A 14287-nucleotide genomic window follows, 5' to 3' on the forward strand; every position below is an offset into this window, starting at 1 on the left:
TAATAAACAGCAATGTTTCATTTGCCTTCCTAATCACTTGCTGTACCTGCAGACTATCGTTTTCTGATTTATGTACCAGGACACCCAGATCCGTCTGTACCTCAAAGTTCTGCCAGCTCTCTGTAGTTCATCAATTTGCTGTTTTTCTATTCTTCCTGCCAATGTTTCTGGACAAGTTCACATTTTCCCACATAAGACTCCATTTGCCATTTTATTTGCCCACTCACTTAGCACATCTATGTCCCTCTGCAGAGTCCTTAAGACCACTGAACCAAATAATGTTTATAGACAGAAAGAGGCCACTCGGTCCATCATGTCTGCGTCGGCCGAAAAATGAGCCAGCCAGCTTAATCCCACTTTCTAGCAATTTGGTCCATAGGCCCTGCACGTTACAGCATTCGAAGTCCATATCCAGACACCTTTTCAATTTTCAATTAGGCAGCAAGTTCCAGATCTCCACAACCCTCTGGGTAAAAGGTCCCCCCTCATCTTCCTTCTAATCCTTCAATCACTTCAAATCTATGCCCCCCCCCCCCCTCACAATTTTCCACGTCCCAATCATATTTCCCTCAGCCTCCACTGCTCCAAGGAGAGGAGCCACATCCTATCCAATCTTTCCTCATAGCTCCAATTTTTCAGTCCTGGCAACATCTTAATAAATCTCCTCTGGGCTGACCAGAATGGCATGCAGTACTCAAGTTGTGGCCGAACTAACTTTTTATATATTTCCAGTATAACCTGTCTCTTCACAATTTACTACCGACCTTTGTGTCAGCAGCAAATTTAGCAATCATACCATCAGTCCCTTCATCCTGGTTCTTTATATAAACTGTAAATAGTTGAGGCCCCAGCACTGATCCCTGTGGCATACCACCAGTCACAGCTTGTCAACCCCAAAAAAGACCCACTGTCCCTTCTCTCTGCTTCCCGTTTGCTGATCAATCCTCTATCCATGCGAAGATGTTATCCCCTCCACCATGAGGTTTTGCATAGTAAGCTTTGATTTTCCATCTTGTCAAATGCTTTCTGAAAATCTAAGTACAGCACACCCACAGGTTCCCCTTTATCCATGTTGTTTGTTACTTACTCAAAGAACTCCAATAAATTAATCAAACTTAATTTTCAGTTCACAAAACCATAATGACTCTGCCTGATTATACTGAGATTTTCTCAGTGCCTCACTGTAACCTCCTTAATATTAAATTCCCTCAATTTCCCTCTGACAGGTTTTCAGCTAACTGGCCTGTCCTTTCCTGCTTTCTGTTGCCCTCCTTTCTTGAACAGAGAAGTCACATTTCCTAATTTCAAATGTGATGGGACCTTTACAGAATATAGGGAATTTTGGAAAATTAAAACCAATGCACCAACTATTACTTCTTTTAAGACCCTAGGATGAAGTCCATCAGGAATTCTTCAAATTAACTGAAGAAAGAAAATTGGAGGATATAGGGAACGAGGAAGGGAGTGGGACTAACTGGACTGTTCTTTGAGAAAGCCAGCACAGGCTTGATGGGCCAAATGGTCTCCTGTGCTATCCTATGCTGTACTATCCTATGCAAATGGTACTTTTCCCAATTCACAGATACTTCCTCCCTTCACCCCTCCATTTACACAACTGCGACCGCATTCAAAGTCTTCTCGAATGCCAGCGTCACAGGCAAATTCCTGCCTTGACAGCTTTTAGGCTTGGACTGGCAAGTGGCAATTATCCTTCGTGCCATACAAGTGCCAGGCAATGACCATCTACACGAGAGAATCTAACTACTTTTCCTTCATATTCAATAGCATTGCCATTGCTGAATGGCCCATTAGCAATATCCTGGGGGCTTACCATTGACCAGATACTGAACTGTATCAGCCATCTGTCTGTGGCTATAATAGCAGGTCAGAGGCTGATAATTCTGTGGAGAGTAGCTCACCTCCTGACTCCCCAAGCCTGTCCACCATCTACAAGGCACAAGTTAGGAATGTGATGGAATATGCTCCACTTGCCTGGATGAGTGCAGCTCCAACAACACTGAAGAAGCTCAACATCCAGGTCAAAGCTGCCCATCTGATTGGCACCCCATCCACCACCTTCAACATCCACACCCTGCCCGCTAATGATATGCAAACGGTTCCGGACTGCATTGACGCCGCTGGTGAGGTGACGGAGAATAGTGATTTGGTGTCAAATTGGTGCCCACCGTGATTTTAGCGTCGGAACCGATTCTCCGCCCAGTCGTGTTTCGTGATTTCGGTGTAATCCAACGGAGAATCCCGACCTTGTCTCTGGCAATGAGATTCACACTCTTTTTGTGGCTTTGCTGGAATTCATCAGAGCTCACACATTGATCAGAACATGCAACTGAGCACCTACTCCTTCACCTCCCTGTTCCTCTCCAAAACTGGCTGCACTGCAAAGCTTCCCCCGCCATTACTCGTCAACTTCCACCTAATCCATCTACCAATTACTTTAAATCGATGCCCTCCCTTCTCACCTACCTCTCTGCTCAGGAATGTAGACGCTTCTTACCCACTCTATCTAGGCCCCTCATACTTTTATGCAGCTCAATTAAATCTCTCCTCAGAAATACCTCTATGTACCATTAGCTAAAATTCTTTATTTCTGGTAACATCCTCTTGAAATGTCTTCTGCACCTCTCTGGTGTGATCATATCCTTACTATAATGTGATGATCAGAACTGTAAAATGTACTCTAGCTGCGATCTAATTAGTGTTGATCCAGATCCAACATAATTTTATATTCTTTTACTCACCTTACAGTGACATGTATCCCGTATGTCTTCTTAACCATTTGACTTGTTACCTTCAGGGATTATGGACATGCATTCCAAGATCCCTCTGTTCCGCACACTTCTCAATATCCTACCTTTTATTGTGTTTTCCCTTCCCTTGTTAACCTTGCACAAATGCATCGCCTCACACCTCTCTGGATTGAATTCAGTTTGGCACTTTTCTTCCCACCTGACCAGTCATAAGAACATAAGAATTAGGAGCAGGACTAGGCCATCTGGCCCCTCGAGCCTGCTCCGCCATTCAATGAGATCATGGCTGATCTTTTGTGGACTCAGCTCCACTTTCCGGCCCGAAAACCATAACCCTTAATCCCTTGAGACTTAAAAAAACTATCTTTATCTTAAAAACATTTAATGAAGGAGCCTCTACTGCTTCACTGCGCAAGGAATTCCATAGATTCACAACCCTTTGGGTGAAGAAGTTCCTCCTAAGCTCAGTCCTAAATCTACTTCCCCTTATTTTGTGGCGATGCCCCCTAGTTCTGTTTTCACCCGCCAGTGGAAACAACCTGCCCGCATCTATCCTATCTATTCCCTTCATAATCTTATATGTTTCTATAAGATCCCCCCGCATCCTTCTAAATTCCAAAGAATTTAGTCCCAGGCTACTCAACCTCTCCTCGTAATCCAACCCCTTCAGCTCTGGGATTAACGTAGTGAATCTCCTCTGCACACCCTCCAGCGCCAGTACGTCCTTTCTCAGGTAAGGAGACCAAAACTGAACACAATACTCCAGGTGTGGCCTCACTAACACCTTATATAATTGCAGCATAACTTCCCTAGTCTTGAAGTCCATCCCTCTAGCAATGAAGGACAAAATTCCATTTGCCTTCTTAATCACCTGTTGCACCTGTAAACCAATTTTCTGCGACTCATGCACTAGCACACCCAAGTCTCTGCACAGCAGCATGTTTTAATATTTTATCATTTAAATAATAATCCCTTTTGCTATTATTCCTACCAAAATGGATAACCTCACATTTGTCAACATTGTATTCCATCTGGCAGACCCTAGCCCATTCACTTAACCTATCCAAATCTCTCTGCAGACTTCCAGTGTCCTCTGCACTTTTTGCTTTACCACTCATCTTAGTGTTGTCTGCAAACTTGGACGCATTGCATTTGGTCCCCAACTCCAAATCATCTATGTAAATTGTGAACAATTGTGGGTCCAAAACTGATCCCTGAGGGACACCACTAGCTACTGATTGCCAACCTGAGAAACACCCATTAATCCCCACTCTTTGCTTTCTATGAAAGCAAATATTCTGTTGATATCTTCCTTTTGTCTACAGCTTACTTCTTCAATATCAACCACACGGACAATTTTTGTATCATCCAGCAACTTCTTAATCATATCTCTTACATTTATGTCTACATCGTTGATATATACCATGAACAGCATGGACCCAGTTCGGACCCCGTCAAGTCCCAAAAATACCCGTTGACATTGCCCTTTGCTTCCTGCGACAACTGATTTTAGATTGAACTTTCCAAATTGCCATTTACCCTTGGATCCCATGGACATTTATTCTTCTGACCAGTCTGACATGTGAGACCTTGTCAAAAGCCTTGTTAAAATCCACACAAACTACATCAAATGCGCTACCCCCCTCAATCCTTCTCAAAACATTCAGTCAAGTTGGTCAGACATGACGGCCAGAATTCTCCGGTTGTTGAGATTCACTTTTCCCGTTGGCAGCGCACCCACGCCTGCGCGCCTCCCTGCGACGCTGGGTGATTACAATGAGGAAATATCATTGACAAGCAACGGGAAGATAGAATCCTGCCGCCAGCGAACGACGTGCCTCCGAGAAACACATTGCTGGGGAGCTGGAAACATTCCTTTAACAAATTCATGCTGACTATTCTTGGTTAATCCATATCTTTCGTAATGATAGAACATAGAACATACAGTGCAGAAGGAGGCCATCGACCCACTTAAGCCCTCACTTCCTCCCTATCCCTGTAACCCAATAACCCCTCCTAATCTTTTTGGGCACTAACGGCAATTTATCATGGACAGTCCACCTAACCTGCACGTCTTTGGGCTGTGGGAGGAAACCGGAGCACCCGGAGGAAATCCACGCACACACAGGGAGAACATGCAGACTCCGCACAGACAGTGGCCCAAGCCGGGAATCGAACCTGGGACCCTGGCGCTGTGAAGCCACAGTGCTAGCCACTTGTGCTACTGTGATGAGGAATAGTGTCCCTCAGAACTTTTTCTGACAATTTTCACACCACCAAGGTTTGGCTGACTGGCATCCCGCAGGCTATTGCTTTCTCCCTTTTTAAACAATGGAACACGATTATCTGTCCTCCAGCACCATGTCTGTAGTCTGGCAGGATCAGGAAATGGTGATTAGAGCCCCTGCCATTCCTTCCCTTGTTACTTCTAACAGCCTGAGGTACATGACATCCAGGCCTGGTGATCCACTTTCTAAGGTGCTAAACCTCTCACCTCCTCCTTAACTACAATATCTGCATTGACCCTTCTTTGTTAACACAGATGCAAAATATTCAATAAGAACCATGCCACACCTCCCACCTCCACACACAGACTATCCTTTTTAGGTTTCGGATAGGCCCGACTCCTACTTTTGTGATCCCTTTGCTCTCGATGCATTTATAAAACTTTGGGTTTGTCTTCATTTCACTTGACAATATTTTTTTGTACCCTCTCTTTACTTTTGCGATTTTCTTTTTTCTTTTCACCTTCGCACTTTCTCAACTCCTCGTGTCTTTCCGGAGCATCGATCTCTCGGGATCTGACACTAGCTTCCCTTTCCTGTCTTCTTCCACCCTGGATACTCTTAATAGACAAGGGGCTCTGGATCTGAGGGGCCCACTCACTTTCTTTTCAGGAATATATTTGCTCGGAATCCTCACTATCTCTTCCTTGAATGCCTCCCACTGTTCCGTCATTGATTAACCTTCAAGTAACAATGAAATTGAATGCAAATTGAATGCAAAGTTGTGAAGGGATATATTTGGCTCGAAAGAACAAGGAGACACAACGTAAAATAAAGGCTATAATTCAAAGGGGGTAATGGAACAAAGAGATTCGGATTATATGTGCAGGGCAGGTCGAGAAAATGGTTAAAAACATACAGGACTCTGAGCTACATAAAAACAGAGACAGAGAGTGGGATTCTCCAGCCTCCCAGCCATGTGTTCCTCGACAGCGGGAGGAGTTCGTGGTGGGATTCTCTGCTCCCGCAGCTGTCGATGGGGATTCCCATTGAAGCCACCCAACACCACCGGGAAACCTGCCAGCGGGACCTGAGAACCCCGCTGCCAACAAACGGATGGAGAGTCCTGACCAGAGAGTACAGAAGCAAAGGAAGCTATGATGAACCTTCATTAAACACTAGCCCAGCCTCAACTGGAGTATTGTGTCCAGTTCTGGGTAGCGCAATTTAGGGAGGATATGAAGGCTTTAGAGAGAGTGCAGAAAATATTTAGAAAAATGGCACAAGGGATGAGGGCTTTCAGTGATATGGATATATTGTGGGCGGCACTGTGGCTCAGTGGTTAGCACTTTTGCTTCACAGCACCAGGGTCCCAGGTTCGATTCCCGGCTTGGGTCACTGTCTGTGTGGAGTCTGCACGTTCTCCCCACATCTGCGTGGGTTTTCTCCGGGTGCACCGGTTTCCTCCCACGTATCCCGAAAGACGTGCTGTTAGGTAATTTGGACATTCTGAATTCTCCCTCCGTGTACCCGACCAGGCGCCGGAATGTGGTTACTAGGGGCTTTTCACAGTAACTTCATTGCAGTGTTAATGTAAGCCTACTTGTGACAATAAAGATTATTATTATATTGGAGAAGCTCGGACTATTCCCTTTAGAGAAAAGAACGTGGAGAGGAACATACAAATTAGGAGCATGAGGGTGCCACTCGGCCCCTCGAGCCTGCTCCGTCATTCAATAAGATGATGGCTGATTGGATTGTAACCTCAATCCCACATTCCTGCCGCTCCCGATGACCTTTCACCCCGATAACCTTTCACCCCCTTGTTAATCAAGAATCTATCTCGCTCTGCCTTAAAAATATTCAAAGATTCTGCTTCCACTGCCTTTTGACACACAGGCTCACGACACACAGGGAAAATATTTCTCCTCATCTCGGTCTTAAATAAGCAATCCCTTAACTATAAACAGGTTCTAAATTCTCCGACAAGAGGAAACATCCACTCCGTCACTACCCCTCAGGATCTTAAAAGGTTTCAATCAGGTCACTTCTTACTCTTCTAAACTCCAGCGGATGCAAGCCTAACCCTTTCCACCCTTTCCTCATAAGACAAGCCGCCAATTGCTTGTTTAGTAAACATTCTCTGAACTGCTTCTAATACATTTACATCTTTCCTTAAATAAGGAGACCCATACTGTACACAATCGTCCAGGTGTGGGGCTGGATTCTCCGCACCCCGTCGCCGAAATCGCATCCGGAGCCGGGGCGGAGAATCCATTTCCGCACACGGAATCGGGACTGGCACCAGTTCCCCGATTCTCCGGGCCCCGAAAAGCGGCATTCCCGGGAGGTATGCCGCTTATCGCCTACCTGCAGCCATTGCTGGAGGCCCGCCCCGCCATTCTCCGCCCCCCCACCGGCTGAAGTCCCAATGGCGTGGATCTAACATGGTCCCAGTCATTCGGGATACTCGCGTGGCAGCTGCGGACTCAGTCCGCGGCCGCCATGGGCGGGGGCGGGCCGATCGGAGGGCAGGGGGACCCTCATATGTGGGCCCTCGTATTCTTGAGCAGGTGGTCCGGGATGGGCGTGCGGCCGTTTGGGGGCACTATTTGGGAGGTCCAGCTCCGCGGTCTGAGTTTGCCACGGAGCGGCCTCCGCCGTGCACATGCATGGCCTCTGACCCGGAAGTGTGGGGGCCCGTATCTGCAGCTAAAGCTGCTAGTTTCACGCCGGGTCCCTGCTAGCCCTCTGCAGGGCTATGAAAATGCGGCCTTTTCACACCAGTTTTTCTGGCATGAAAAGTCAGTTTTTACGACGGCGTGGGATATAGTCCCAAAAACAGAGAATCCAGCCCGTGGTTTCACCAATACCCAGTACAACTGAACTTTGACATAGATGTTCAAAAATCATGACAGGTCTAGACAGAATAGATACAGACAAATTGTTCCCATTGATGAAACAGTTGAGAACCAACTGGCACAGATTGAAAGTGATTGATAAAAGAACTAAAAGCGACATGAGGAAAAGCTTTTCTACGCAGTTTTGGTTTGGAATGAATTGCCTGAGAGTGTAGAGAAGGCAGATATAATCGAGGCTTTCTAAAGGGAATTGGATGAAGCACCTGAAAGGTCTTGCATAGAAATTGGAAAAAGATGGGCGGGGGCGAGTGGAGGTGCTGTGGTGCGTTAAATTACTCACTAATCAAAATGACAAGCTGCTGTGTTCACCTCCCATTGAGTTTGTGGAAAGCAAATTTTGGCCCTGAGATTGAAGAAGCGATGGAATGGTTATCATTCCTGCTTTGAAGCGTGAGAAACATCGGCAATGTGACCAAAAGAAGATTTTGCCCATTTGTAACTCAACCTACATGCTGGTGTCTGTCCTCGTCCCTGAGCTTAACCACCAATCATAATATTCAAACTAAGTCAAACAAACTTACAGCTGACAAGTGTGTCACCCCTAATATGAAGCGAGTGATACATATGGGGGATAAAGTTATAGGTGTCGCTACTCATGTACTATACTTAATATTGGCTTGTTGGATGTCTCAGAGCGTTTTACAACCAATGAAATTGAAATGTGCTCATTGTTCTAGTGCAGGGAACCCAACGTCCAATTTATGCACAACAAGCTACAACAAACAGCAATGTGATCATATGTTTTGTGTAATGTTGATTGAGATATAAATATTGGCCAGGAGACTGGATAGAACTACCCAGCTCTTCTTCAAAATAGCACCCTTGGAAGCTTTTAATATCCTCCCGAGAGGGCAGACAGGGCCTTGGCTTAATGTTCAATCCAAATGCCAGTACCCCCAACAGTGCAGCACTCCCTCAATATCACACCAGGGTATCAGCCTGAATATCTGTGCTCAAACCCTTGTAGTGGGATTTGAACCCAGGACCTAATGCCTCAGAGGTGAATGTGCTACCAACTGAATCACAGGGATGTATCAACCCTTTGTTTAGATTGCTTAGGCTTGTGGGTAGTGCATTCAAGTTTCACTTCAGGCTTGAGCACATAATCTAGGGTAGCATTCCCAGTGCATTCCTGAAGGAGTACTGCACTGTTGGAGGTACCGTTTTCTGGTGGAGATGTTAAACTGAGGTCCCATCTGCACTTTTGGGTGGATGTGGAAGATTTGATGAAAAAGAGGATATATGGCTAATCCCTCAAAGAACACCTGAAGCGGGGTAATTGCTGTTTGTAGAGTCATCCATCGTGTAAGTGTCCTGAGGATGTGAAAGGCGCTATATAAATGCAATATGTTTCTATCTCAAACAAGCCATTTACACCCAAGCATCATTCAGCTATACATGTGGAAGATTACTACCTCTCCTCGGGTACAAGGAAGCGGATTCGAATATCTGGAAGTACAAATCGCCCCGACCCCATTCTGATCATCTGGGAGTCCAAAGGTGTCATTACAGTTCATGGCAAAGTACTTGTAAGGTTTCCAAGTGGAACCAAAATCTTGGGAACGTTCCAGAACCATGGCAGCAGGCCTAGGAGATTTAAAGATCATGATCAGGTGGGTGAAGTAAAAGTAAGTCTCCAGATCCAGCTGGATGGTTTCTTTATAGCTCCCTGGAGCTGACTGCCACCAGGTGTGTGGGAATCGGAATGAGGAATCAGTCATCGCAGTGGCCGGGTGGCCATGGGTCGCACTACACTTCGCACAGCTCGGTGGATCCTCACAGCCCCTCCCTGAGTATGAACAGAAGAGCTCGGTGGAGTTAATGCCACAGGTGGTGCTGGCTCGTAGCTCTCTGGCTGCTGCCAGGTTCCCCAGCCGAGGGTTACAGGCTCCAGACTCACAGTGTCGCCTCACCCCAGGCACACCTATGGATCCTGAAAGGGAGACAAACAGGTATCCAAATTACAACCCATTCCTCGTACATCAATCCCACACACGGCACACGTCACCAACGTGTAGCCCCAAAATAGCTCTCAAAAGTTTGACTCCAAAGTTCAATCCACTTTCACCCTGATCTGACAGAACGAGAGAGATTATTATTTTTTTAAAGTTAGCTATATATATATATTCCTCTCATAAATACCATTCAGACGCAAGTTTACTTTTCATCTAATTTCAAATTGGGTCATCTTGAGGCATGGATTTGGTGCAGTGAAGTGAGGGACATCAGTACAAACTATGGTCACTCCTCAACCTGAAATTATTCCAAATCTAATCGCTCCCTCTTTTAGTCCTGCTGGTCATTGGTCATTTTGACCACAGTCCAGTTAATGCCTCCCCTGAGATTGGTCAGTTTGTCCCCCAGTCCAGTTACTGCCTCCCCTGTGATTGGTCAGTTTGTCCCCCAGTCCAGTTACTGCCTCCCCTATGATTGGTCAGTTTGTCCCCCAGTCCAGTTACTGCCACCCCTGTGATTATGTGGAGATGCCGGCGTTGGACTGGGGTGGTATATAGACAAAATCACAGCCCCTGTGATTGGTCAGTTTGACCCCAGTCCAGGGATTGGTCTTGCAGATCGTCTTGCATTTTTGACGCTGTCTATATATATATATGTTTCTGGAACCTACCTCTTCATTCACCTGAGGAAGGAGCAGTGCTCCGAAAGCTAGTAATTCGAAACACAGGTTGGACTTTAACCTGGTGTTGTAAGACTTCTAACTGTCCCCTGTGATTGGTCAGTTTGATGCCCTGGTCCAGTTGCTTTCTCCTCTGATTGGTCAGTCTGCCCTGCGATTGATTGGTTTGTTGCTATGGTGCCTCCAGTCTCTCTCCCTAGGATTGGTCAGTTTGTAGCCAATGTCCAGTTGTTCTCCCCCCATGATTGGTCAGTTCCGGGTCTCCACAGAGTAGTCAGGGCAGTGATGTTGGTCTCTGTCGTTTACCTCTTGGAGTTAACCTGGGAAATAATTCTCAGAGGCAAGAGCTAGAATCCAGTGGGGTTAATGTTCTCGGTTTGTGGACAGACATCAAAAGGTCACAAACTGTTCACAACTTGGGGGGGGGGGGAATTCTACAAAGAAGCACACGAGAGGGAGTGAGGGAAGAGGTGAGGGAAGTGACGAAATGAGAGCGAGTGAAAGAGGGGGAACGAGGGCAGAGGGGGAACGAAGGAGGGAGGGCAGAGGGGGAACGAGGGAGGGAGGGCAGAGGGGGAACGAGGGAGGGAGGGCAGGGGGGGAACGAGGGAGGGAGGGCGGGGGGGAACGAGGGAGGGAGGGCAGGGGGGAACGAGGGAGGGAGGGCAGGGGGGGAACGAGGGAGGGAGGGCAGGGGGGGAACGAGGGAGGGAGGGCAGAGGGGGAACGAGGGAGGGAGGGCAGAGGGGGAATGAGGGAGGGAGGGCAGAGGGGGAACGAGAGAGGGAGGGCAGAGGGGGAACGAGGGAGGGAGGGCAGAGGGGAAATGAAGGAGGGCAGAAGGTGAACAAGGGAGGGAGGGTAGACGGGGAATGAGGGAGGGAGGGAATGAGGGAGGGAGGTAATGAGGGAGGAAGGGAATGAGGGACGGCAGAGGGAGGGAGGGCAAAGGGAAGGAGGGTAGAGGGAAGGAGGGCAGAGGGAGGGCGGAGGGGGAATGAGGGAAGGAGGGAGGGCAGAGGGAGGGAAGGAGGACAGAGGGGGAATGAGGGAGGAAGGGAGGGCAGAGGGGGAATGAGGGAGGGAGGGAGGGCAGAGGGGGAATGAAGGAAGGATGGAGGGCAGAGGGGGAATGAGGAGGGACGGAGTGCAGTGGGGGAAGGAGGGAGGGCAGAGAGGGATTGAGGACAGATGGAGGGAATGCAGAGGGGAAATGAGGAGGGAGGGAATGCAGAGGAGGAATGAGGAGGGAGGGAGGGAGGGCAGAGGGAGGGAAGGAGGGCAGAGGGGGAATGAGGGAGGGAGGGAGGGAGGGCAGAGGGTGAATGAGGGAGGAAGGGCAGAGGGAGGGAGGGCAGACGGGGAAAGAGGGAGGGAGGGAGGGAGGGCAGAGGGTAAATGGGAAGGGAGGGCAGAGGGAGGAAGGGAGGTCAGAGGGTGAGTGAACAAGGGGACGAAGGCAGAGTGTGAGGGAGTGAGGGCAGAGGGGAAGGAGTGAGGGCAGCGTGGAAGGAGTGAGGGCAGAGGGGAAGGAGTGAGGGCAGAGGGGAAGGAGGGCAGAGGGGAAGGGAAGGGAGTGAGGGAGGAAGAGTAGAGGGTGAGGGAAATGAAGGAGGGGGTGAGGGCAGAAGGAGGGGGTGTGGGCAAAGGGGAGGGAGGGGTGAGGGCAGAGGGGAGGGAGGGGTGAGGGCAGAGGGGAGGGAGGCGTGAGGGCAGAGGTGAGGGAGGGAGGAGTGTGGGCGGAGGGGTGAGGGCAGAGGGGAGGGTTGGGTGAGGGCAGAGGGGAGGGTTGGGTGAGGGCAGAGGGGAGGGAGGGGTGAGGGCAGAGGGGAGGGAGGGGTGAGGGCAGAGGGGAGGGAGGGGTGAGGGCAGAGGGGAGGGGGGGGTGAGGGCAGAGGGGAGGGGGGGAGTGAGGGCAGAGGGGAGGGGGGGAGTGAGGGCAGAGGGGAGGGGGGGAGTGAGGGCAGAGGGGAGGGGGGGAGTGAGGGCAGAGGGGAGGGAGGGGTGAGGGCAGAGGGGAGGGAGGGGTGAGGGCAGAGGGGAGGGAGGGGTGAGGGCAGAGGGGAGGGAGGGGTGAGGGCAGAGGGGAGGGAGGGGTGAGGGCAGAGGGGAGGGAGGGGTGAGGGCAGAGGGGAGGGAGGGGTGAGGGCAGAGGGGAGGGAGGGGTGAGGGCAGAGGGGAGGGAGGGGTGAGGGCAGAGGGGAGGGGGGGAGTGAGGGCAGAGGGGAGGGAGGGGTGAGGGCAGAGGGGAGGGAGGGGTGAGGGCAGAGAGGAGGGAGGGGTGAGGGCAGAGGGGAGGGAGGGGTGAGGGCAGAGGGGAGGGAGGGGTGAGGGCAGAGGGGAGGGAGGGGTGAGGGCAGAGGGGAGGGAGGGGTGAGGGCAGAGGGGAGGGAGGGGTGAGGGCAGAGGGGAGGGAGGGGTGAGGGCAGAGGGGAGGGAGGGGTGAGGGCAGAGGGGAGGGAGGGGTGAGGGCAGAGGGGAGGGAGGGGTGAGGGCAGAGGGGAGGGAGGGGTGAGGGCAGAGGGGAGGGAGGGGTGAGGGCAGAGGGGAGGGAGGGGTGAGGGCAGAGGGGAGGGAGGGGTGAGGGCAGAGGGGAGGGGGGAGTGAGGGCAGAGGGGAGGGAGGGGTGAGGGCAGAGGGAGGGAGGGGTGAGGGCAGAGGGGAGGGAGGGGTGAGGGCAGAGGGAGGGAGGGGTGAGGGCAGAGGGGAGGGAGGGGTGAGGGCAGAGGGGAGGGGGGAGTGAGGGCAGAGGGGAGGGAGGGGTGAGGGCAGAGGGAGGGAGGGGTGAGGGCAGAGGGGAGGGAGGGGTGAGGGCAGAGGGGAGGGAGGGGTCTCGCTACCTACCGGCTGAGCGGGGCCGGCCGCCCAGGGACAGCAGGACACAGGCGGCCATCCACAAGCGGCTCATCTCCGCTGCCCTGAGTCTGAATGGAGGCTTCAGGCTGTCTGGAACCCGGGGTCAGGCTGCTCCTTCCCGGGACCTCCTGACCATCCGCATCCCTCCTGCTCGCTGCTACTCCGCATGGAAAGTGGCGACTCCGGGAGACTGTGCCTCTCTCTCTCTCTCTGTCTGCTGCTGCCTCTCCTCCCAGACCCGCTCTCTCTCTCTGTATATATACAGTTCCCCTCCCTCTCTCTGGTTGCACTCCCTCTAATTGTGGGTTTCATATCTCTCCTCTCAGCCTTCACTCCCTCTCCCAATTGTCCTTCCTCCACACATTCTCCTGTCTTTCTCTATTCCTGTCTTTATCTTCTGGTTTTGTGTCTCATTCTCTTTCCTTCTCCCTATATCTTCTTCCCTCTGTCTCCGTTTATTTTCCTCTCTCCCTCCCTCATTCCGTTTATTTTCCTCTTTATCTCTCTCTCTCTGTAATAACTTTCTCTTTAACTCTCTGGCTATCTGTTTTCGACCCCTCTCTTTTCCCTCCCACTCTGGATCTCCTTTCTGTCGCTCTCTATCAAATCTGCCTTTTTTCTATCCCTGTTTGTATCTCTGTACTCCTTAGTGTCCCTCTCTATATTTGTTTATCTTCATCTGCCTGTCTCTCTCTTTGTATCATTCTGCCCCCCCCCCCCCCTCGCCCTGTCCCCTCTCTTTTCTCTCTCTATTTTTCTGTCACACTATTTTGCTTTATCTCTCTTTCTGGACCTCTCTATTTCTCTCTCTAATTTCTCTGTCTCACTCCCTCTATTTCTCTGTCTCACTATTTTGCTGGATCTCTCTGGATCTCTCTCTAT

At 50.3% G+C, this 14287-nt stretch overlaps 1 protein-coding gene across 2 annotated transcripts in view; it reads right to left on the minus strand.

The window, feature by feature from the left end:
* The window catches only part of ntn4 (netrin 4), a 102377-nt gene extending 88307 nt beyond the window's left edge, over positions 1-14070 (minus strand). Inside the window, exons 1-2 of one of the 2 annotated variants that reach the window (XM_072471921.1) lie at positions 13394-14070; positions 9330-9847 (exon numbers count right to left, since the gene is read on the minus strand). In XM_072471921.1, the coding sequence (XP_072328022.1) occupies positions 9330-9847; positions 13394-13457 (582 nt within the window). In that variant the 5' untranslated portion in view covers positions 13458-14070. The remainder of the gene's footprint in view (positions 1-9329; positions 9848-13393) is intronic. The other variant, XM_072471920.1, reaches the window with a different exon arrangement.
* Positions 14071-14287: the final 217 nt, after the last annotated feature.

Source organism: Scyliorhinus torazame, chromosome 13 (genome assembly GCF_047496885.1).
Source record: "Scyliorhinus torazame isolate Kashiwa2021f chromosome 13, sScyTor2.1, whole genome shotgun sequence".
NCBI lineage: Eukaryota > Metazoa > Chordata > Chondrichthyes > Carcharhiniformes > Scyliorhinidae > Scyliorhinus > Scyliorhinus torazame.